Source organism: Stigmatopora argus, chromosome 7, assembly GCF_051989625.1.
Source record: "Stigmatopora argus isolate UIUO_Sarg chromosome 7, RoL_Sarg_1.0, whole genome shotgun sequence".
Lineage (NCBI taxonomy): Eukaryota > Metazoa > Chordata > Actinopteri > Syngnathiformes > Syngnathidae > Stigmatopora > Stigmatopora argus.
In genome coordinates, this window is record NC_135393.1 from 1777633 (window position 1) to 1804312 (window position 26680).

The window sequence follows — 26680 nt, forward strand, 5'->3', positions numbered from 1 at the left end:
TAGTCATATTCACTGTCATTACTATATTATCTGCTAACTGGGTCCATTTTATTATAGATTTCCATTGTTTGGCCAGAGTGGTTGTTGGATGTGGTTTCCAATCTTCCTCTGAATACGTTACTGTCTTACCCCAGGAGTTATCATGTTGCCCGATCATGGCATAATTGTGATAAGATCCTGGGGAACCACCTGTTAGAGCTTTGAGACTCTTTTGACCATATTTTAATTCAGAGTTTGGAATCTAAAATGAGAGAGTTTGGTTTACCTTTAGATAGATCTGTATTAAGAAGACATGAATGCTATGGTTTGATCACTGTTGACTAATTTAGTTTCATAACGAAGAAGCCATAAACGATTGTCCCCATGATCACGAGGAGACTGGTTGCGATGATCAGCCGTTGGTTGAGAGTGTTCCATATTGTTGCAGTGCCCGAAGGTCAGAGGTTACCAGCACTTAACCGTCATAAGAACACTGTTCGCTGGTTGGAGCTTTGGGAGCTTTGTTGCCAGGTCACCAAGCAGTCGGTGTTTCACCTGGGCCGATGAATCCAGTTGGTCCGTCCTCCCACCTTTACAGCCGTGTGTGTAGCGATCAGCACTTTGTAGGACTCCTCCTACCGCTCATTCAACCACGTTTTCCTCTTGATGACTTTGATGAAGACCCAGTCTCCAATTGGACGTCGATGATGCCGTGAGGATAATGGCATATCTGGCAGTTCATTGGCCTGGCGATATTCACAATATTCAAGCGTCTTTCTCATATATAATAGGCCAATACATGTATTGTGTCCAGGGCGTCCTTTGCTTTCAGAGTCAAGTCAGGCCTTCCATAAGAGTTCAAAACGGTTCAAGACTTTTCCCTTCTAAAGGTAGGATATGCATATTCATGTTTACAATGTCAATAAAGTCAAGGCATGGTCCCCTCGTCTCCTTTATAATTTTGATTTATTTAATTTTTATGGTACTATTTGTTCTTTCAACTAACCCAGCACTTTGTGGGTGATGAATACAAGGTATTTTCAGATTTGTCTTAAATCGCTCCAATAACCTATCTATAACATTATTCATGAAATCGGAACCATTGTCACTCCTAATATCTCCAAATGTTGGTATTATGTGTACATAGTGCTTTAGTGGTCGGCCCGGTGGTGGGAGTGGTTAGTGCGTCGGCCTCACAGCTCTGGGGTCTTGGGTTCAAATCCAGGTCGGTCCACCTGTGTGGAGTTTGCATGTTCTCCCCCCAGCCCTGCGTGGGTTTCCTCCGGGTACTCCGGTTTCCTCCCACATTCCAAAAACATGCATGGTAGGCTAAATTGCCCTTAGGTATGAGTGTGCATGGTTGTCGTCTCCTTGTGCCCTGCGATTGGCTGGCCACCGATTCAGGCTGTCCCCTGCCTCTGGCCCGGAGTCAGCTGGCATAGGCTCCAGCACGCCCCACGACCCTAATGAGGATAAAGCAGTTCAGGAAATGAGATGAGATAGTGCTTTAGCCACCATTAGAGAATCCGATTTGGCTGTGGGGAATATTTCATTTTTTTTTGAAAATGCCTCAATGATTACCAAACAATATCCGTAACCTTGTGATTTAGACAATTGAACAAAATCCATATATATTGTATGAAATGAATGCTCAGGCTCTGGAAATGAGCACATTTTTGGTCTTACATTACCCTGTAGATTATTTTTTTATGAGATTGAGCATTGTCTACAAAAATTCTTTGCATATTGCGTGAACCCAAATGAATTAAACTGCCTGTTTATTTGGTCAGCCATCCCTTCTGATGACACGTAGCAAAGCCACGTGTCACAGTTGCTGCCCAGGAGAACAGAGACTGTGGAAGCCACGGGTTGTTATCCCGACCCCTGTAGAGACTGCTGCCTACGGTGGATCCCTTGTTTTTTTTATCCAAAAGTACTTCTCTGCGTCAGACAGATGTTTTGTCGTTCCTTAGAAATATCTTGCAAGTCTTGTCTATCATTAGTTATGATCTCATCTTTGCAAACAATGGCATTTCTGACATCCACAGCTTTTACTGCCTGATCCGCAAATCCATTTCCGACCACAACTGGGTTGTCTCCTTTAAGTTGTGCCTCACATTTACAAACAGCCAACGATGATGGGAGCTGAATAGCTGCCAGGAGGTCAATGAGAAATTTCTTTTGTTTAACTTCTTTCCCTGTTCTTGTGATTCCTGTAAAACGTATAGGCTGCGCTATGTATGCATACTGACTGTCAGTAAATATTGTTACGGCCCTTCCCACATATAGTTTGCATGCCTGGGTGAGAGCGACAAGCCCAGGTGCTTGGGCAGACATTTGATGCAAGTTTTACAGCCGCTGTAATATTTGTGGCTGTCGTTACTGCACAGCCAACATGAATTTTCCCATATTGATCTTTAAAGGCTGTCAACAAATATGACACCCCTGCCCGACAGCAGTAATGTCTCGTCTAGGTTTGTATACCACATCGGTTTCAGCGATACAGTCATGTCATGAAGGCATGAGTGTCGCTGGATTCAGGGTTGTACAACGGTCGCCAATTAAATTTGGCTGTGAGAGCAGTCGCTGTACATGATACGTGCTTGTCCGGTGAAAGACAATAAAATTTTGATTCTAGTAATAAAACTGAAACCGCATGTGTCACTTTTAAGGTCAACTAAGGATGAGTTTTGACGGTCGTTTCTGGCATCAACTCCAGCTGCGGTAGCCCCTCTACCCGTGATGACGTCGGAGCCATGTAACTTGGCTGCGCTGGGCTCTCAGAGAGGAGCGCTCCCGTCATCTTCGTTCAGCATTATGTTTTTACTGCAGTGAAAGTGGTCACCTTATAAGAACATTCCCCGTTCGTGCAGTAAAAGCAACGGTTCACCAATAGAGAGGGAGGCTTTGGTGAGCCTAGCCCAGGGGTGGGCAAACTATTCCACAAAGGGCCGCAGTGGGTGCAGGTTTTCATTCCAACTCATAAAGACCAATCTGGTGTCCTACAAGTGCAATCAGTGGATTGCAGTCAGGTGCTTCTTGTTTTCTGCAGAAATGTCATTGGTCAAAGTGTCTGTGCTGGATCGGTTGGAACAAAGACCCGCACCCACAGCGGCCCTCGAGGACTGGTTTGCCTACCCCTGGCCTACCCACTGGGGATTCCCACCGCTCTGGTCGACTGCAGAGCTGACGAGAGCTTTATCGACTGCTCCGTGGCTTCCCGACTTGGCATCGGGACTTGGCCTTTGGGTAGACCACTGAGAATTACTGCACTACTCTTAGGCAGAGTACAGTTACGGACGGATCCAATTCTCCTCCGCTTATCTGGCAACCACCAGGAGATGGTGTGCTTTTACGAGACTCCCATTGTCACTCAGTGGCTCAGGCTTACGCGAAGGAAGGAGTTACAGCGGTCTTTGGGATTCGTAAATTTCTATAGACGTTTTATCAGGGACTATAGCCGTGTCAATCCCCCTCACAGCACTCACATCCACAAAACTCCCGTTCCATTGGCCGGATGCAGCAGAAGCCTCTTTCATTTAACCTCAAGTCTCGTTTTACCTCTGCTCCCATCCTCGCCCACCCGGACCCAAATCTACAGTTTATTTTTGAGGTTGATGCCTCGGAGGTAGGGGTCAGTGCTGTCCTCTCCCGGCACAAACAGGGAGATGGAAAGGTGCACCTCTGCGACTTCTTTTCCTGTAGGTTGACTCCAGCAGAACGCAACTACAGCATTGGGGACCGGGAATTGCTTGCAGTGAAGCTGGCCTTACAGGAATGGCGGCACCACCTGAAAGGGGCAAGGCAGCCTTTTGTGGTTTTGACCGACCACAAAAACCTAGAATATATCAAGTCAACCCGGAAGCTGAACACTCGCCAAGTCAGGTGGACCATGTACCTTTGTAGATTAAATTTTAGTGTCTTATGTCCCAGGTTCTAGGAACCCGATACATTATCCCGCGTTTTCCAACCCACGGACTCTGAGGAGGAGCCCCCGACTATTCTACCTCCCTCCTGTGTTATGGCAAGTGTGATGACTGGCCTGGAGGCCGAGGTACTGAGTACCCAAGATTCTGAGCCGGATCCAAGACAAAGTATCCAGAAAGATCTTTATGTTCCGACCTCAGTTCGTTCCAGGGTGCTTGAATGGGCCCACACCTTCCACCTGACCTGCCACCCAGGAGTTGCTCGCACTCTGGCGGTGTTACACCAACCTCTTTTGGTGGCCAACAATAAGGGAGGATTCGCGATCCTTTGTGTATGCCCACAGCAATTCCTCCGCTAACCCAAGTTCAGGTCTACTCCGTCCACTCCCGATTCCTAGTCGTCCCTGGTCTCACGTTGCAATTGACTTCATCATATGTTTTCCTAAGTTACGAGGTAACAGTCATTCTGACCATAGTTGACCGATTTTCCAAAGCCGCACACTTACCTCAGCCCAGGAGACGGCCGACCTACTTGCACAGCATGTGTTCCGTCTGCAGGGAATCCCTGCCGACATCGTTTCTGACCGGGGTCCACAATTCACCTCTCACGTCTGGTCTGCTTTCTGTTCAGCCCTAAACATCACAGTGAGCCTCTCCTCTGGTTATCATCCTCAGACTAACGATCAGTGTGAATGCACTAACCATCAGCTGGAGGCAGAACTTCGCTGCACCACCCATGCCAACCCTACCATCTGGATCGACCAGCTGGCCTGGATTGAATACGCTCCCAACTCCCACCCTAATTCCTCTTCCAACCTGTTCCTATTTGAGTGTTCCTTTGGTTATCAATCTCCCGTATTTCCTTCTCTGGAGGCAAATAATGCTGTGACGTCCGTCCAAGCACACCTGGCCAGATGCTCTTCCACCCGTACCCAGAGACAGACCAATCGCCGTCGTGTCCCCACACCTGCCTAGGTTGTCGGTCAGAAGGTATGGCTGTCCACCCGAGAGTTCCCTCTTAGGACCGAGTCCCAGAAGCTGTCCTTCCCACTTCATCGGCCCCTACGAGATTGAACGGGTGAGAAACCCATGCTCCATGCGCCACAAGCTCCCAACAGCCCTCCGCACCCACGTTTCCCAGGTCAAGCCAGTCCAGACGAGACCGTAAATAGAAAGTTCCACATCCAGATTGTGCATTTGCCTGCTTTGGGGTCGTCCGCCCACGAGCGCAACAGTTCGTTTATTTTGTTCTGAAAGATTTTTGGACAGAATGCAGACAAGATGCAGATCAGTCTCAGTGGTCATCTTTCAACAGTTTATTTGGGAAAATGGCACCCTCGTGTGATCTGACTCCAATATTTAAATTCTCCCAGTGGGCGTTAACTTAAACATCTGTTAGGGTAAAAGATTCTCAAGATATGACAACTTTCTTTGAACTATAGGAACAGGATATTTAGACAGGTCAAGAACAGCTTTTACAATGTTTTGTTTCTCTTAGAACAACTTTTATGACTCTCAGAACACAGGAGCAATTGTTTATACTGCAAACACCAGAGCCCTATCCTCTGTTCACACATTACTGTAAAGAATGCTACGCAACCCCCATGATCAGATAGTGACAGGCACTTTATTCAGTAAGCCTAAAGTCATCCTACATTCTGGCAGGGAAGTATATTTTGAATGTGACACAAATGGGAATGTATATTTTAAACAGTGGCGGTCGGTGCATTTTCTCGTAGCGCCTTCAACGTATCAATCCAACCCTCAAAAACTATTCTATGGCTATAAAACCTCTACTGCAGCTAGAGCTGCGACACATAAAAAATAATCAATAAATCAATGCACAAAAATGGGGTAAAATCCACTTCCTAGCAGCATTTATTGATTGAATACAAATACTGGAGCTTTTGAGACATTACAACCAGGCAAGGGGGGTGATTTCCTCGGGAAAAGACAGCGATGGACGTCAATGGCGAAACGGCAAACATTAAACTGGGGTAAAATCCACATCCTAGCAGCATTTAGTGATTAAATACAAACACTGGAGCTTTTCAGATATCAGAACCGGCCCCACAATTGAAATATTATTTAGGAATATAGCCATATTATACTCACCAAAAATTCTTTTTAACGGTACACAATATCCATCCTCCTTTCTTTATTCCTTCTTTTCTATCGCCATCGAAGCTAATGATGAAAGTCTAGCCTGTCCTGTCATATTTACGGCATTGTGGGTGGAGTTTGCGATCTCTTGGCGCGCCTACTAGCCAATCATAGTTGGTGAAAGCAATGACGTATCCCAGCCAGCAAAATGCTAACGCCTATGAAAAATCATTGTGGGGTTGCCAACTCGAAATCTGATGGGTTAAAAGCAACAGTCTTGTTTAATGCAGCAGACCCCGCAGAAATGATTGTGAAGGCTTTGAGGCAGATCTGATCTGGCAACAAATAATGGCTGAAATGTGATTGGTTAAATGCTTCAATATGAAAACACACATCTGGAACCAGTGCAACCAGGGGGAAAAGCAATGAAAGGAAGCTAACATACCATTTGGAATAATAAGTATTGATGGACAAAATATAATATGATTCAGATATTTCTTAGGCCAGCAGAGAAGGCCTTGAAGCCCCTGACAGCCCGCCACTGATTTTAAATATATTACAATGTCTGTATGGGGCGGCCTGGTGGGACGAGTGGTTAGCGCGTCGGCCTCACAGCTCTGGGTTCCGTGACCGGGCGTTTGGTCGACGGACGCTTGGTCCCCAGACGTTTGGTCGAACGGACCTTTAGTCGACGGATTCGCCGCCGGACATTTTGTCGAACGGACGTTTCGTCACCGGATTCGCTCGCTTTTAAATTTATAATCATGAGAGAGAGAGACAGAGTTTACTGTTGAAAGCTATAAACCAGGTAATCTCTCGCTCTCAAAATTATAATCATGAGAGAGAGTTTGCATTGACAATGTAAGAGCATTAATATCTAAATATCTAATATCAAAATTATCAATAAATATATTATTGGCGTGTGTGTACATGTTATTCGTCGCCGGATTCGCTCGCTCGCGGATTCGCTTCGCTCGCTCGCTCCCGGATTCGCTTCACTCGCTCTCAAAATTATAATCATGAGAGAGAGAGACTTCGTAAATGTCAGAGCATTAATATCTAATATCAAAATTATCAATAAGTTGCGTATTATTGGTGTGTGTACATGTTATTCGTCGCCGGATTCGCTCGTATTGGCGTGTGTACATGTTTTTCATACTACGGCCTGCGGGCCAGATACGGCCCGTTAGGCTTTTTAATCCGGCCCGCCGGTGTTGGCCAAATTGTAGTAAAAATCAATGACCTCATTCATTTCCCTTTGCCCTGCAATACCCTCGTTTCCCCGATAGATGACACACTAGTCTAGACCTTTGTCGGAGTGTAACTTGGAGAACAACATGCCGCTCATCACTCTCAATTTAAAGACTGCTTTCTTTTGTTGAATAATAATATGTTCTAAATGTTGAAAGTACCGTAATCACTCGAATATAACGCGCACTCGAAAATAACACGCAGGTAATTTTGGGCCAAAAACATCTGGAAAAACGCAGTAATCGAATATAGTGCGCACCTAAAATTTCCCGCTGACGAAAATCAGAAATCTTACCTTTTTTTCTTCGTTTCACGATTGTTTTGTTCAAACAAATTTATTCATTAGAATCCTTCAAATGAAGAGTTCCTCTCTCTCTTTGTCTGTCCTCTCATACATCTCTTCGTTGAGAATCCTATCAACGTCCACGCTTCCTTCATCCACTTCCTCTTCCTCCCACAACACATCATCCGATTGGCTTTACGAGATGACGTAAAATCCGTGCGTCAAAGTGAGTTTGACAATGCTTTTTTCGATCGAAAATTTGTAATTTATTTTAGTTATTGATTATAACACTGAACTGAGAGAGGGTGAACTGAGACGAGTAGGAGGCTAGAGGGGGGGAGTGGTGGTCTCGGCTTTCCGATTTTCGATCGAAATTACGAGATGACGTAAAATCCGTGCGTCAAAGTGAGTTTGACAATGCTTTTTTCGATCGAAAATTTGTAATTTATTTTAGTTATTGATTATAACACTGAACTGAGAGAGGGTGAACTGAGACGAGTAGGAGGCTAGAGGGGGGGAGTGGTGGTCTCGGCTTTCCGATTTTCGATCGAAATTACGAGATGACGTAAAATCCGTGCGTCAAAGTGAGTTTGACAATGCTTTTTTCGATCGAAAATTTGTAATTTATTTTAGTTATTGATTATAACACTGAACTGAGAGAGGGTGAACTGAGACGAGTAGGAGGCTAGAGGGGGGGAGTGGTGGTCTCGGCTTTCCGATTTTCGATCGAAATTACGAGATGACGTAAAATCCGTGCGTCGTCTTTACGAGATGACGTAAAATCCATGCGTCAAAGTGAGTTTGACAATGCTTTTTTCGATCGAAAATTTGTAATTTATTTTAGTTATTGATTTTAACACGCACCCCCAACTATTGGAATTAATTATATAGCAAAAATCTGCGTGTTATATTCGAGTAATTACGGTAAATTTGAAAATAAATTTTGTCCTTCAATTATGTCTTTTTTCTTACATTTCAATCCCCAGGTTTGATAAATTACATTGCGTGTCCAAATGCTCCTGGCCCGGCCGGCCCCTCTGTCAAAATTAAGTATCCATTCTGGCCCGCAAGTCAAAAAGTTTGCCCACCCCTGGTATAGACAAACCTGCCTCTTTTATACTATTATTGTCCCAAATTAAACACTATCAATAAGCTGCCATTGACGGGGGTAGACGTCCGATTCATGTTGACTGAGGTGCAGATGCTATTTCTGTTATTAGAGCTCCATCAGGTGGATGTAATGCAGCAGTCAACATGAATCGGACGTCTACCGCCGTCAATGGCAGCCAGACGTCCGAGCACTCATTTAACACATCTTATTGATAATTTTGATATTTCAACACCTTGCTGTATTGCAAGTTGCTGTATTGCACAAGTTATAGAGAGAATGAAGGTTCATCAGACGTCTACCGCCGTCAATAGTGGCGAATCCGTCGACCAAACGTCCGTTCGATGAAACATCCGTTCGACGAACTGTCTGTCGACCAAACGTCCGTTCGACCAAACGTCCGGGGACCAAGTGTCCGTCGACCAAACGTCCGGGTACCCCTGGGTTCAAATCCAGGTCATGTCCATCTGTGTGGACTTTGCATGTTCTCCCCGGGCCTGCGTGGGTCTCCTCCGGGTACTCCGGTTTCCTCCCACATTCCAAAAACCATACATGGTAGGCTAATTGGACACTCTAAATTGCCCCTATGTATGGGTGTGAGTGTGCATGGTTGTCCGTCTCTTTGTGCCCTGCGATTGGCTGGCCACCGACTCGGTGTCCCCCGCCTCTGGCCCGGAGACAGCTGGGAATGGCTCCAGCACCCCCGCGACCCTAATAAGGATAAAGCGGTTGAGAACATGAGAATGAGAATGTCTATAGCCATTACGGAACTGAAAGATAATCATTAATTCTATAAAATGCAAGATAAAAAATGCAGTGCTGAGACTAAAGGGAATGTCAGACTTTCTCTTCAGTCTTAACATATATTGTCCTTTGAGATTTGCGCTAAAACACCATAGCAGTGGCGGTCCGTGCATTTTCTGGTAGTGCCTTCAACGTATCAATCCAACCCTCAAAAACTATTTCATGGCTATAAAACCTCTACTGCAGCTACAGCTGCGACACATAGAAAACAATCAATAAATCAATGCACAAAAATGGGGTAAAATCCACTTCCTAGCAGCATTTCATGATTAAATACAAATACTGGAGCTTTTCAGACATTAAAACTAGGCCAGGGGGGTGATTTTCCCGGGAAATGACAGCGATGAACGTCAATGGCGTACGGGCAAACATTGCCCAAAAATGGGGTAAAATCCAGCCGAAAACAGCATTTATTGATTAAATACAAATACTGGAGCTTTTTATACATCAGAACTGGGCCCGGAGTATCATTTCCCCGGTAAAAAGACAGCGATGAACGTCGATACGTCCATACGCGAAACGGCAAAAAAATGCACTAAAATGAGGTAAAATCCACTTCCTAGCAGCATTTATTGATTGAATACAAATACTGGAGCTTTTGAGACATTACAACCAGGCCAGGGGGGTGATTTTTCCCGGGAAAAGACAGCGATGGACGTCAATGGCGAAACGGCAAAAATTAAACTGGGGTAAAATCCACTCCCTAGCAGCATTTAGTGATTAAATACAAACACTGGAGCTTTTCAGATATCAAAACCGGGCCCACAATTATGTTATTAAATATTATTTAGGAATATAGCCATATTATACTCACCAAAAATCATTTTTAACTGTACGCAATATCCATCCTCCTTTCTTTCTTCCTTCTTTTCTATCGCCATCGAAGCTAATGATGAAAGTAGAGCCTGTCCTGTCATATTTCCGGCATAGTCTGTCTTGAAAATGGCTTTAAATCAACACAACAATATATTTGCTTGTGCAGCCAAGTTAGCGCACTGAAAGTGGCGCACACACCCTTTTCCCGGCTGTAACAGGCTTGCTAGCTTCGGAGTTGACCACCCTTTCTTAATGATGTCCATTTTTTTTCTGGAAAAGTCCGTCTGGAAAATAGCTTTGTGAGCAAATCTGCAACCAAATCCATTTGTTTTTGCCTCTGTCGGCCATTGTGGGTGGAGTTTGCGATCTCTGGCTGCCTCACTATGGCTCTGGCCCGCCTACTCTCTATAGCTAGCCAATAATAGTTGGTGAAAGCAATGGCGTATCCCAGCCAGCAAAATGGCAATGCCTCCGAAAAAGCATTGTGGGGTTGCCAACTCGAAATCTGATTGATTAAAAGCAACAGTCTTGTTTAATGCAGCAGAGCCCGCAGAACTGATTGTGAAGGCTTTGAGGCAGATTTCTTATCCTGGCAACAAATAATGGCTGAAATGTGATTGGTTAAATGCTTTAATATGAAAACACACATCTGGAAGCAGTGCAACCAGGGGGAAAAGCAATGAAAGGAAGCTAACAGACCATTTGGAATAATAAGTATTGATGGACAAAATATAATATATGATTCAGATATTTCTTAGGCCAGCAGAGAAGGCCTTGAAGGCCCGGACGGCCCGCCACTGCACTATAGCTACCTCACGTGCTGCTAAACACTTTAGTCACATTTTTACCTCACTTCATTTTTACTGTATATAAATCTTTTTCTGACTACTTATTTATGTGCACTTCATGGGGAAGGTTTAAATCCCTTTGTACTTGTATATTGACAATAAAGGCATTGAAATCAATTCTCTTTCAGTCTGCTAGTGTGTTTGCTGGCAACTTTAGGAGAAGGCACTGTCCCAAACCCATTTGCTCAAGTGGTATGGAATTATTTTTTAACCCTCACATCTCTCCTTTAATGCCTGCAGGAATCGCATCTGGTGCACTCTGTGGTGATGTACGACACATAATATCAAACAGTCATGGTTGCATTTTATTTTTAAGGAACGTATAAAACAGGACATTTCTTTTATATCCCAGTTATGTCTATAAATACCGTATTTACTCGCATATAATCCGCCCATGCGTATAACCTGCAACCCTTAAAATTGCCTTAAAATTGTTGAAATTTATAATTTCTCGCTGACGTCTAAAACTAGTTAAACGTGCTCTGACTGGCCAGACGCGAATAGCCTGGATTTTGAAATAAAACAAATTCCACTTTGATTTTTTTTCGTTTTATTTCTTGTTCGAAAGTGACAACTATTGGAGTAAAATGAACCATCAAAAGAATTGAGATATTTTGACATTAGAAGCAATTAGATGACGACGCAAATTTTGCTATATTGGGAAATCTTTAAAGAAACGCATCCCACAGGGGTACATTTGGTTAGATCTATCAATTGGGAAAAGAGGATGAATATCCTTAGTGTAATTTTGTTGACAAAATCTGTCTTGCAAATTCAATGGTGATAAAAAGAGAAGTCACTTACTTGCTCAGACTAAAATCTAAGGGGAAATTGAATAGTAATTTAATGTATGTGAATTTTAATGTTCGGAGAGTATCACACGTTTTATCAATACCATGGAGATCAACCATTTAACCGTTTAAAGTGGACAGTTACAAATAGATACAGCGATATGGTGTTTTGCAGCTGTTTTCTTCAAGAGTAAATATTTCAAAGGAACGATTTGACCATAAATACTTTTCACCAGAGTCAGGTTGACCTGTGAAGAGAACGTTCTAGATTGGTGTTTCTGCCAAAACGATGATGTAAAGCAGGGGGCCCCAAACTTTTTCTTGTGAGGGCCACATAACTTTTCCCTTCTCTGATGGGGGGCCGGTGTCAGTTTGTAACAGAAAAAGCCATGGAACATTAACTTTCTGTTGTGCCATGCACAATCTTCTCCCTTTGCTCTGAAGTTTATGCACGACACCACAACCGTCATTACAGAATCCTACGTCAACATTTTGCAGCACAGTGCTTGGTGGTGAATTTGGCAGTGGACTCGTAGCGGGGCGGTGAGACCCCTTTTTTCCAACTCCCGGTTCATGCGTCCCATTATTAGACCGCGAGTTTCGGCCACCATGCTAGGAGCCCCGTCAGTCGTGATGCTAGCTAGCTTTGACCAGTCCAGGTCCAACTTCTCCATGGTTTGGCACACTTTGTCAAAAATATCCTCTCCCGTTGTAGTCCCTTTGAGACTTTGGAGGGCTGCCAGATCCTCGCAAATCTCAAAGTTTGCGCTAACTCCACGAATAAAAATGAGCAGTTGCGCTGTGTCTTGCACGTCCGTGCTGTCATCCAGTGCTAATGAAAAAAAGTCAAATTATTTCGTCTTCTGCTGCAGCTGGGCATATACATTACTCCCGATTTCTTCAACGCGTCTGGTCATTGTACTCACCGACAGACTTACGGCATTAAATGCATCTTTCTTCTCGGGACACACCTCCTCCGCGACAGTATCCATACATTTCTTAACAAACTCTCCGTCAGTGAAAGGCTTACCGCTGCTTGCTATCAATTTAGCAACCCAAAAGCTGGCCCGAACGGAATCCTGGTTCTGCTGAGATAGTAGTCCACTTTTTCGCTTTGAGTTTGTCTGCTCGTATTTGGCCTTGCAATCTATCGTACTTGTCTTTGTGACGGGATTCATAGTGTCGGCAAAGATTGTATTCTTTGAATACCGCCACCGTCTCTTGACAAATGAGACAAACAGCCTTTTCTTTGCATTGAACAAAAAAATAATCGTTTGTCCACTCCAGGTTAAATATCCTGCATTCTGAATCAATTTTTCTCTCACCTAACTTTTTCGCCATTATTCCGTTCTCAAACAGGTTGCAGTTTTAATATGCTTGAATAGTCCGCGATGGTCCCAGGGCTCCGCCCTCACCTGCGATCGTCCAGATGTCTCGGTAACACTGCTCGTGCATGCAACGGTGGACGTGCCCGCATGCATCAAAGGGAAACACTCTCCCCGCGCGTGTCACCAAAGCAATGCGAAGCCCCGCTTCACTGGGATGATTTGTGGGCTCAGCAGGGGTGCAATGAACCAAACACAAGATTAAAATGTCCCAGTCTTCAAGGCCAAATAGGAAAAAAAATCCGATAGCGTCTCTGGTATTGTTCAGAGGGCCGGTCCAAATGTGCCAGCGGGCCGCATCCCAAAAAAAAAATAAAAATAAAAAATAATTAAAAAAAAAAAAAATTCCGATAGCGTCTCTGGTATTGTTCAGAGGGCCGGTCCAAATGTGCCGGCGGGCCGTATCCGGCCCGCGGGCCGTAGTTTGGTGACCCCTGATGTAAAGGGTAGATCTTTAATGATAAAGGGCTATAAAAGAGGTGAGGTTGGCAAATAAAGATTTGGGTCTTACCCTGCCTAAACAGAACTTGCCTGAGCGTGCAGTCAGTTCGAACCTCAATAGTAAGTTTGTAATATTTTGAAAATTTTACATTTTTAGGTTTGATTGAATTTTTGTATGTAGTCACTTGAATAAGGGAATACACCTTTTTAGAAAAAGAAACAAAATGATATAAAATAAAAAATGTCAAACATAAGTCATTTCACTTGCTATAAAGAGGCAGGATAAGCAAACTTTCAATGTAATTGGACCAACAAGAACTCTATAACCCTTTATTTTTTTCACTCCAACCAAGGGATGAATTTATTAATTGGACACATAGAAGGAAGTGGGGTAGCTGGTCAGTAGACTATTATGTTGTTTTAATCCGAATGGTTTTATTAGGGATTGGTTTTGTTGTTTTTTTCCCCAGTGACCTAACCCTGTGATTGCCCATTGCGTGCATCTGTCATTTCCCCACCCCTGGTGTATCTCCTGCTTGCAGTCTCTTCTGTGAACCAGGTGTTTCTGATTGCCTCATCACCCCCATGTCTGTCTATTTAAACCCTGTTTGTCAATCCTTGTCAGAACATCAGTTTGTCATCCTCATGTCCATGTCCTGTGAGCCACATTTCCCTTCATCCTCCCTCGTCAGGTTTGATTTTGTTATTTCATTTCATAGTCTTTATTTTTGGAGAATGCTGCCAGTTACTACGTCGTCTTTGCCTGGTTACCTGCAACTGGGATCAACTACGCTTCATGGTCCGTGAAACCTAACAGGTTTACTCATTATTGCTTTGACCAAGTGACAAATGACGTGTAGCCAATGTGTTGGGTTATATTTTTAGTTAAAGTGCAGTAAAATATAGTGGTGCTAGATGATTGACCTACGGGCTAGCTGCCTTAGTCAATGGAAAAGAAATCCAGACAAAGGCGTTATTTAGCGTTGTTGTAAAGGCCAGCCCTGTCAAAAGCGCAGTAAAAAAATCCAGGCTTAAATTTTAGATAATAAATCATTAGATTTTAAATTGCCATGTTTATTTGTATAGTCAAGGTTGTAAATGTGAGATATTTACCATTCAGTAGATCATATGTGAATGCAACCCAAGATGCCAGTGCCAGTCTGTCTCTCCTTTTCTGAGGTGCGGGGGCCCCTGTTATAGTGCTTCAACCTCCGGGTTGAACTTGTACGGTAAAGTCTCAACTTTTCAGGACACATGACAAAATTTCAACATTGTATTCCATGATAAAACCAACCTAAAACTCCATAGGCTACTAACCACTTTACACAAGTTTTGTACCTGACTACTTATGTTAACTATTATTTATGTTGATTACTTATCTGCGCACTTTATGGTGACGGTTTAGATCTCATTGTACTTATACTTGTATGAAAATAAAGGCATTCAATTCAAGAACTTGTCTGCATACTCTTTATATAGAGGCATACGCCCTCCTGTACTCTTGTCACGTCAGATTTTTAAGAAATCTGATGGCAACGTTAAATGCTTTTTGGGGTAGAAATTCAAGTTATGGATCTAAGTGAGTATTGATGGCAAAATTAAGCTAAACAAAATTATTTCTTCAATTAATATGCTGATTGAATTTTCCGTCATTGCAGTTATGCATCACTTTCCCGGCGTGAAGGAGATGCCTGAAATCACAGCTTCAAAATGCATCAAGATTCTTCTCAATTCAGCTGACTACAGAGGAACTCTGGGAAATGTACATTGCTAGGATGAAACGCGTACAAAATTGTTAGGCTTGATTATAATTGTATTTTTTTTAAATGTACAGTCACCTGAAATACTAAGTGAATACACATTATTAGAAAAAAAGAAACATTCAATGATATAAAATAAAAATGTTGAGCATGACAAGTCATTTCACTTGCTATAAAGAAAGAGGCAGGATAAGCAAACTTTCACTGTTGAAGTGAGAAAGTTCCTTTTAACATTGACAGGTTAAAACCTCTTTAAAAGGTCAATTCATACTCTAAGCCTGAAAAACTCACTTCTTTACAAGTGATAAAAACTTAACAACTTAAAGATAAATTCTCAACCAAAAAAAATGCCCCCATTAGGAAAAAATTAACAGGCTACTGCGTTTATGTGAAACAGGATGCCAATGTTTTTATTCCAAAAAAGCAAAAGTGCACAAGAGCAGCAGCATTACCGGGACAGTGTGGGACAAAATATCATTATTAAAAAATTAAATTAGATGGGAACTTTTCTTGTTTTTTATAAGACAAATTAAGGATAGTACTATAACAAAGGTGTCAAGAGGGATTACCTGCCAATGTTTCATCAAACCTTTTTTGAGGCTCTGATACACTTGTCAAGTCCTTTAAAAATGTTTGATATGTTGGTCAAGGATCAACTATGCAGTCCAACACTGAAGAGAATATCAAACAAGTAAACAACTAAAATTCCACTCAAGGCAACAACCAGGATGTGTATACATGATATAAAAACACCATGAATTTCCATCACCGGTTTCTTTTATCGCACGGGAAAAGCCAGAAAAGTTTTACTTCCTTTTTTGATTGGTTCTCATATGCATACATTACATTTGACAACTACTGCTGCTATTGCTGAGAAAGAAAAATCCAATTGCCCTATTTCACAAATGATAATAGCACTTAAATAGATTAATCCGACAGCAACATTAAAGTAAAAACAGCAGTAATAAAAAGAAAATGTAATAATTTATGTCTTTGTTTTCTCATGACCAAAGTGTTTAGAAATGAGCCACTGGAACAATAAATATTATAGGCACAGTTTAAAAATAGAAAAAAAGTACAAAACAAGTATATACACACCATCATTAGACCTTTGTTCTCTGTGGTGAAGAAAAATGAAAACAAGTAATCATCTCAAAAGAGCGAAGTAGATGTAAAAACTGAAACTGAAAAGAAAATAACATGTTTGAATTATGAAAGCAGCAGTAAATGTGATAATCTAAAGCAGACCTGGGCACTCCGGTCCTCGTTTACTCCAGATCTCAACCCCATAGAAAATCTGTGGAGGGAGTTGAAAATCCGTGTTAGCCAACGACAGCCCCAAAACATCACTGCCCGAGAGGAAATCTGCATGGAGGAATGGGCCAAAATACCAGCAAGTGTGTGAAAACCTTGTGAAGAGTAACAGAAAAAGGTTTGGCCTCCGTTATTGCCAACAAAGGGTACATAAAGTATTGAGATGAACTATTGGTATTGACCAAATACTTATTTTCCATTATGATTTGCAAATAAAATCTTTAAAAATCAAACAATGTGATTCCTTTTTTTCCACACTCTCTCATGGTTGACGTTTACCCATGCTGACAATTAGAGGCCTCTCTAAACCTTTCAAGTAATAATCGGACATAGGGCCTGTCGTCATTATCAACAACAAAAAAAGCCTACTTGTCATCACACCCAGAAACTGCGTGTGACGAAATTGGTGATGAGGATAACTTGCGCAATTGGTGGTTGACTAAATACTTATTTGCCCCACTGTATATGTATATATGTATATATCAGCGGCGGGCCGTGAATTTCTACACGCCTTCAATTCTATATCTGAATCAATCCAACCCTCAAAAACTATTTTATGGCTATAAAACCTTTACTGCCGCTACAGCTGCGACACACAAAAGATCATCAATAATAACCTCATACAATTGAAATATTATTTAGGAATATAGCCATATTTTACTCACCAAAAATCTTTTTTATTTGTACACAAAATCCATCGTCCTTTCTTTCCTCCTTCTTTTTTGTCACCATCAAAGCTAATGCTGAAAGTCGAGCCTGTCCTGTCGAATTTCTGGCATACGTTTTTATTTGATTTAGTGCTGAAAATGTTCATTCCCGGTTGTGACAGGTTTGCGTGCTTCGGAGTTGTCCGACCTTTCTTAATGATGTCCAGCTTTTCTTGAAAAGTTACTCTTGAAAATGGCTTTGGCAGTAAATCTGCAAACAAATCCATTTCTTCTCTTCCTTCAGCCATTGCGGGTTGACAAAACCACTATTAAATCAACAACAATATATTTGCTTGTGCAGCTCGCTCCAGATACAGTTTGGTAGCTCTGGCTAGTCCACTCTATCACTAGCCAATCATAGTTGGTGAAAGAAATGACGTATCCCTACGCCTGCGAGAAGGCAATGACGTATTCCTACGCCTGCGACAAGGCATTGCTGTCGCCAACTCGAAATTGATTGGTTAAAGTAACAGTTTTATCGACGCTTGATTTATGCAGCAGAGCCTGCAGAACTGATTGTGAAGGCCTTGAGGAAGATTTCTGACCCTGGCAACAAATAATAGCTGAAATGTGATTGGTTAGATGCTTAAATATGAAAACACATCTGGAAGCAGCGCAATCAGAGGAAAATTAATGAAACGAAGCTGACAGACCATTTGGAATTATTTAATAAGTATTAATGGACAAAACAATTAACATCAGTCTGTGATTCAGATATTTTTTTGGCCAGCAGAGAAGGCCTTGCAGGCCCTGACGGTCCACCACTGATATATATATATATATATATATATATATATATATATATATATATATATATATATGTATATATATATATATATATATATATATATATATATAAATATATATATAAATGTGTATGTGTCGGTCGGCCGGCCGGTCGGTATGTATGTATGTGTATATATATATATATATATATATATATATATATATATATGTATATATGTATATATATATATGTATTATTTCATTTCAGTCTTTATTTTTGGAGAATGCTGCCAGTCATTAACATTTTTGTTTGTGCACTCTACTACGTCGTCTTTGCCTGGTTCCCTGCAACTGGGATCAACTACGCTTCATGGTCCGTGAAACCTAACAGGTTTACTCATTATTGCTTTGACCAAGTGACAAATGACGTGTAGCCAATGTGTTGGTTTATATTTTTTAGTTAAAGTGCAGTAAAATATAGTGGTGCTAGATGATTAACCTACGGGCTAGCTGGCTTAGTCAATGGAAAAGAAATCCAGACAAAGGCGTTATTTAGCGTTGTTGTAAAGGCCAGCCCCGTCAAAAGCGCAGTAAAAAAATCCAGGCTTAAATTTTAGATAATAAATTATTAGATTTTAAATTGCCAAGTTTATTTGTATAGTCAAGGTTGTAAATGTGAGATATTTACCATTCAGTAGATCATATGTGAATGCAACCCAAGATGCCAGTGCCAGTCTGTGTCTCTCCTTTTCTGAGGTGCGGGGGCCCCTGTTATAGTGCTTCAACCTCCGGGTTGAACTTGTACGGTAAAGTCTCAACTTTTCAGGACACATGACAAAATTTCAACATTGTATTCCATGATAAAACCAACCTAAAACTCCATAGGCTACTAACCACTTTACACAAGTTTTGTACCGGACTACTTATGTAAACTATTATTTATGTTGATTACTTATCTGCGCACTTTATGGTGAAGGTTTAGATCTCATTGTACTTATACTTGTATGAAAATAAAGGCATTCAATTCAAGAACTTGTCTGGATACTCTTTATATAGAGGCATACGCCCTCCTGTACTCTTGTCATGTCAGATTTTTAAGAAATCTGATGGCAACGTTAAATGCTTTTTGGGGTAGAAATTCAAGTTATGGATCTAAGTGAGTATTGATGGCAAAATTAAGCTAAACAAAATTATTTCTTCAATTAATATGCTGATTGAATTTTCCGTCATTGCAGTTATGCATCACTTTCCCGGCGTGAAGGAGATGCCTGAAATCACAGCTTCAAAATGCATCAAGATTCTTCTCAATTCAGCTGACTACAGAGGAACTCTGGGAAATGTACATTGCTAGGATGAAACACGTACAAAATTGTTAGGCTTGATTATAATTGTATTTTTTTTAAATGTACAGTCACCTGAAATACTAAGTGAATACACATTTTTAGAAAAAAAGAAACATTCAATGATATAAAATAAAAATATTGAGCATGACAAGTCATTTCACTTGCTATAAAGAAAGAGGCAGGATAAGCAAACTTTCACTGTTGAAGTGAGAAAGTTCCTTTTAACATTGACAGGTTAAAACCTCTTTAAAAGGTCAATTCATACTCTAAGCCAGAAAAACTCACTTCTTTACAAGTGATACAAACTTAACAACTTAAAGATACATTCTCAACCAAAAACAAATGCCCCCATTAGGAAAAAATTAACAGGCTACTGCGTTTATGTGAAACAGGATGCCAATGTTTTTATTCCAAAAAAGCAAAAGTGCACAAGAGCAGCAGCATTACCGGGACAGTGTGGGACAAAATATCATTAATAAAAAATTAAATTAGATGGGAACTTTTCTTGTTTTTTATAAGACAAATTAAGGATAGTACTATAACAAAGGTGTCAAGAGGGATTACCTGCCAATATTTCATCAAACCTTTTTTGAGGCTCTGATACACTTGTCAAGTCCTTTAAAAATGTTTGATATGTTGGTCAAGGATCAACTATGCAGTCCAACACTGAAGAGAATATCAAACAAGTAAACAACTAAAATTCCACTCAAGGCAACAACCAGGATGTGTATACATGATATAAAAACACCATGAATTTCCATCACCGGTTTCTTTTATCGCACGGGAAAAGCCAGAAAAGTTTTACTTGCTTTTTTGATTGGTTCTCATATGCATACATTACATTTGACAACTACTGCTGCTATTGCTGAGAAAGAAAAAAAAATCAAATTGCCCTATTTCACAAATGATAATAGCACTTAAATAGATTAATCCGACAGCAACATTAAAGTAAAAACAGCAGTAATAAAAAGAAAATGTAATAATTTATGTATTTGTTTTCTCATGGACCAAAGTGTTTAGAAATGAGCCACTGGAACACTAAATATTATAGGCACAGTTTAAAAATAGAAAAAAAGTACAAAACAAGTATAAACACACCATCATTAGACCTTTGTTCTCTGTGGTGAAGAAAAATGAAAACAAGTAATCATCTCAAAAGAGCGAAGTAGATGTAAAAACTGAAAAGAAAATAACATGTTTGAATTATGAAAGCAGCAGTAAATGTGATAATCTAAAGCAGACCTGGGGACTCCGGTCCTCGAGGGCCGCTGTGGGTGCAGGTTTTTGTTCCACCCGATCCAGCACAGGCAGTTTAATTAATTAGATTTCTGCTGAAAAAAGAAGCACCTGACTGCAATCCACTGATTGCACTTCTAAAATACCAGATTGGTGGAAAGGTTTCCCTCTTATGGGTTGGAACGAAAACCTGCACCTACTACGGCCCTTTGTGGAATTAATTGCCCAGGTCTGATCTAAAGTCTTGGTTGTTTTGCATATAGCTGTACCCTCGCTCACATAGTAGATGCTTGTAATGACTGTAAATACATTGACAAATGGAGCACGGTGTGAATGATTTAAAGACTTGCAACTTGGCTCGCAGTTGCTCAATAAAGAAATCCGTATTTCCTTCAGTTTTGGCAAAGAGATAGGAATATTTTCCTCCTGTTGGATTGGGAATGGATAGATGACCATTAGGGAACGGGAGTCAGAGAATGACCTTAATAAAGTAGAGCAATGCACATTGATGATTAGGAGATTGCTGATTTTGTTACCGCGAATGATACACAGAATAGGGCAGGCATGAGGGTGGTCTCTGTCCTCAGACCATTGCACGGTAAGGTCCCTGCATTTTGAGGAACTGGATGATATAGGAGGGGCCTCCGCCAACAATCTGGGGTGGGAGGTGGCTGAGGGGACAGTTTTCAATGCTCATAATGGACAGCTTGCTGCACAAAGCCAGTTCAAAAGGCAAGCTGTGCAGGTTGGGGTTGTCATTGAGGTACAATTCCTCCAAGTTCTCCAGGGTGCCTGAGGAAAGTCAAGATCAAGTGGCTGATTAAAATATCTGGGTAATCATTCAGGTCAAAATCATATATGAAAGCAAGAATAACATCGTTTACTGGACTAAACCTAGGTACAACTGCCACTGTGAAAACAGAAGTTTTCCGATTTTCCCATGAAACTAAGAAACACACAACGTCCACTGCCAGGATATTACAGTGTAAATTGAACGAATATCCAGGCCAGCTAACAAAAAGAAGAGTAGCAGGTAGACTCACGGGACTTTATAACTGTGATTTCAAAATCCTCTTTTTCCCAAGGTTTCCAGAATTTCACCAACGAGACTTTTAGGAAAAATAAATAAATATATAGATGTAATTTATATGAACTCCATGTACAATAGTACGTCTACTTATGAAATTAACTGGTTCCAGATTTTATTTTGAATCTTGGATTTGTCATGAATAAAATATACACACACGCACGCACGCACACGCACACACACACAAACACACACACAAACAGTCTTTTCACCATAATCTTATAACTAATATTTACACTTCTTGATAATTGTACTTGTGTTGTACTGTTTTTGTATAGGAGCAAAATATGTAGTATGGTAGTAATAATAGGGGCAATCCTACTTAGTGCTTTTTCAATTATCGCGGCCATGTCTGGTCAACAAATATCCGCGATGTTGGAGGGGATTACTACATTGCACTTGTATTTCGATTGATATTTTTTTTCTTTTTTTTCTAAATTGGACAGCTTTAATTATCTTGGAACAATAATTTGCATAGATCCACCTAGTGGAGTAGAGGTTCACTCGCCTAAATTCGGTGCAGGCAGGTGTGGGCTCGATTCCTGCTGGGGGGTATGATTTTGAGTACGGATGGTCATTTGTCTCTCTGTGTGCCCTAAGACTGATTGGCGACCAGTCTAGAGTGTAGTCTGCCTTTTGCCCGAAGTCAGCTGGGTTAGGCTCCAGCTATCCCCCCAACCCTTTCAAGGATGCGCGGTATGGAAGATGAATGAATGAATAATTTGCATATCAAAGTGTTTTAAAACCTGAATATTTCGTATGTAGAAGCATTCGTAAGTAGGGGTACCACTGTGTTCTGCATTTAAAGATCCTGTAAGGACATTTTGATGCTTTTCTTCTAAATATGAAAGATGTTTGAAAATAAGCGTGTAGAACAATAGCTCTGAATCTAGTATATAAGCAGAAGCTCGTTAGTCAAAAAAGATTGTATTTGGTGGGTTTAAAATGGCAGTTGTTGTCATGAGCTGAAGTCCAGCGTCGTCATCGCTTTCTTTTCCTACCACCATATAAGTCAGTCAGTTTTCCAATTTAGTAAGGACCAATACAACAATGACTTTAATATGTGCATTTCCTGTACACCACAGTGACTTTACTACTGAAAATTGAAAAGATAAAAAATACCTCATTTGGATCTTCAGAAAATGGAGACCATATACATATATATATACACACATACACGCACACACGTACACGTACATACATATACATATATACATACATATATATTCATAACTATATATACACATATATACATACATAAATACATACATATATACATATATATATGTATATATATATACATATATATACATATATATATATATATATATATATATATATATATATATATATATATATATATATATATATACACACACACACACGCATACAGTGGTACCTCGACATACGACTGTAATCCGTTCCGAGACTGAGATCGTATGACGAGATTCTCGTAACTCGAGCGGACGTTTCCCTTTGAAATGAATGGAAAACAAATTAATTCGTACCGCATCACGAAATTTTGACCGCATCACGGGCGAATTATTCGATCGAAATTTCCGTCGTAAGACGAGAATATTGTATGACGAGCGGTGTGTGTGTGTGTGTATGTGTATATATATATATATATATATAAAATCTATATCATACACATACAGTGGGGCAAATAAGTATTTAGTCAATCACCAATTGTGCAAGTTCTCTCGTACTTGAAAAAATGAGAGAAGCCTGTAAAGGTCAACATGGGTAAACCTCAACCATGAGACAGAATGTGAAAAAAAACAGAAAATCACATTGTTTGATTTGTTAAAAAATATTTACAAATTAGAGCGGAAAATAAGTATTTGGTCACCTACAAACAAGCAAGATTTCTGGCTGTCAAAGGGGTCTAATTTCTAACAAGGTCTAACGAGGTCTCCACTCTTACCTGTATTAATAGCCTCTGTTTGAACTCATTCAGTATAAAAGACACCTTTCCACAACCTCAGTCTCTCACACTCCAAACTCCACTATGGGCAAGACCAAAGAGCTGTCGAAGGACACCAGAGACAAAATTGTAGACCTGCACCAGCCTGGGAAGACTGAATCTGCAATAGGTAAAACGCTTGGTGTAAAGAAATCAACTGTGGGAGCAATTATTAGAAAATGGAAGACATACAAGACCACTGATAATCTCCCTCGATCTGGGGCTCCATGCGAGATCTCATCCCCTGGCGTCAAAATTATAACAAGAACGGTGAGCAAAAATCCCAGAACCACACGGGGGGACCTAGTGAATGACCTACCGAGAGCTGGGACCACAGTAACAAAGGCTACTATAAGTAATAAAATGCGCAGCCAGGAACTCAAATCCTGCACTGCCAGACGTGTCCCCCTGCTCAAGCCGGTACATATCCAGGCCCGTCTGCGGTTCGCGAGAGAGCGTTTGTATGATCCAGAAGATGACTGGGAGAATGTGTTATGGTCAGATGAAACCATAATAGAACTTTTTGGTAGAAACACAGGTTTGGAGGAGAAAGAATACTGAATTGCATCCGAAGAACACCATACCCAATGTGAAGCATGGGGGTGGAAACATCATGCTTTGGGGCTGTTTTTCTGCAAAGGGACCAGGAGGACTGATCTGTGTAAAAGGAAGAATGAATGGGGCCATGTATCGATCGATTTTGAGTGAAAATCTCCTTCCATCAGCAAGGACATTGAAGATGAGATGTGCCTGGGCCTTTCAGCATGACAGTGATCCCAAACACACAGCCAGGACAACAAAGGAGTGGCTTCGTAAGAAGGATTTCAAGGTCCTGGGGTGGCCTAGCCCGTCTCCAGATCTCAACCCCATAGAAAATCTGTGGAGGGAGTTGAAAATCCGTGTTAGCCAACGACAGCCCCAAAACATCACTGCCCTAGAGGAAATCTGCATGGAGGAATGGGCCAAAACACCAGCAAGTGTGTGAAAACCTTGTGAAGAGTAACAGAAAAAGGTTTGGTCTCCGTTATTGCCAACAAAGGGTACATAAATTATTGAGATGAACTATTGGTATTGACCAAATACTTATTTTCCATTATGATGTGCAAATAAAATCTTTAAAAATCAAACAATGTGATTGTCTTTTTTTTCACACTGTCTCTCATGGTTGACGTTTACCCATGCTGACAATTACAGGCCTCTCTAAACCTTTCAAGTAATAATCGGACATAGGGCCTGTCGTCATTATCAACAACAAAAAAAGCCTACTTGTCATCACACCCAGAAACTGCGTGTGACGAAATTGGTGATGAGGATAACTGGCGCAATTGGTGGTTGACTAAATACTTATTTGCCCCACTGTATATGTATATATGTATATATCAGCGGCGGGCCGTGAATTTCTACACAACGCCTTCAATTCTATATCTGAATCAATCCAACCCTCAAAAACTATTTTATGGCTATAAAACCTTTACTGCCGCTACAGCTGCGACACACAAAAGATCATCAATAATAACCTCATACAATTGAAATATTATTTAGGAATATAGCCATATTTTACTCACCAAAAATCTTTTATTTATACACAAAATCCATCGTCCTTTCTTTCCTCCTTTTTTGTCACCATCAAAGCTAATGCTGAAAGTCGAGCCTGTCCTGTCGAATTTCTGGCATACGTTTTTATTTGATTTAGTGCTGAAAATGTTCATTCCCGGTTGTGACAGGCTTGCGTTCTTCGGAGTTGTCCGACCTTTCTTAATGATGTCCAGCTTTTCTTGTAAAGTTACTCTTGAAAATGGCTTTGGCAGTAAATCTGCAAACAAATCCATTTCTTCTCTTCCTTCAGCCATTGCGGGTTGACAAACCACTATTAAATCAACACAACAATATATTTGCTTGTGCAGCTCGCTCCAGATTGTTTGGTAGCTCTGGCTAGTCCACTCTATCACTAGCCAATCATAGTTGGTGAAAGCAATGACGTATCCCTACACCTGCGAGAAGGCAATGACGTATTCCTACGCCTGCGACAAGGCATTGCTGTCGCCAACTCGAAATTGATTGGTTAAAGCAACAGTTTTATTGACGCTTGTTTTATGCAGCAGAGCCTGCAGAACTGATTGTGAAGGCCTTGAGGAAGATTTCTGACCCTGGCAACAAATAATAGCTGAAATGTGATTGGTTAGATGCTTAAATATGAAAACACATCTGGAAGCAGCGCAACCAGAGGAAAATTAATGAAAGGAAGCTGACAGACCATTTGAAATTATTTAATAAGTATTAATGGACAAAACAATTAACATCAGTCTGTGATTCAGATATTTTTTTAGGCCAGCAGAGAAGGCCTTGCAGGCCCTGACAGTCCACCACTGATATATATATATATATATATATTTATATATATATATATATATATATATATATATATATATATATATATATATATATATATATATATATATATATATATATATATATATATATATATAATAAATATATAATATAATATATATAATATATATATATAATATATATATATATATATATATATATATATATATAATATATATATATATATATATATATGTATGTATATGTATGTACAGACGCTCCCCTACTTACGAACGCAATTGGTTCCGAGCGATTGTTCATAAGTTGAATTTGTTTGTAAGTTGATTCAGTGCTATATTTTGTATTATAATTTATGTTTAAGGCCGATATAAGTATATTGAAGGTTTATATAAGTGCATTTGTATGTTTAAGGCTTGTATAAGTAACACGCATTGGTTTGTACTGAAAAAAAAATGGA

General features: G+C 40.6%; 2 protein-coding genes and 1 long non-coding RNA gene across 11 annotated transcripts in view; 1 reads left to right on the top strand and 2 right to left on the bottom strand.

Moving 5' to 3' along the window:
* Nucleotides 1–8395, bottom strand: part of LOC144076967 (uncharacterized) — a 49268-nt gene extending 40873 nt beyond the window's left edge. The window contains exon 1 of the transcript XR_013300836.1: nucleotides 7555–8395. The gene's annotated coding sequence lies outside the window, so the exon portion shown is untranslated. The remainder of the gene's footprint in view (nucleotides 1–7554) is intronic.
* Nucleotides 8396–14061: 5666 nt separating this feature from the next.
* LOC144076972 (uncharacterized) lies at nucleotides 14062–15652 on the top strand. Its single transcript, XR_013300839.1, has 2 exons — nucleotides 14062–14534; nucleotides 15394–15652. It is a non-coding gene; the product is annotated as an uncharacterized LOC144076972 (long non-coding RNA).
* The window catches only part of shoc2 (SHOC2 leucine rich repeat scaffold protein), a 96308-nt gene continuing 85134 nt past the window's right edge, over nucleotides 15507–26680 (bottom strand). For 5 of the 9 annotated variants that reach the window (XM_077604372.1, XM_077604371.1, XM_077604373.1 and 2 more), the window contains one exon: nucleotides 19625–21613. In XM_077604372.1, the coding sequence (XP_077460498.1) occupies nucleotides 21405–21613 (209 nt within the window). In that variant the 3' untranslated portion in view covers nucleotides 19625–21404. Of the gene's footprint in view, nucleotides 16793–19624; nucleotides 21614–23835; nucleotides 24752–26680 lie in introns of those variants that run through there. The other 4 variants (XM_077604375.1, XR_013300837.1, XR_013300838.1 and 1 more) reach the window with 4 other exon arrangements.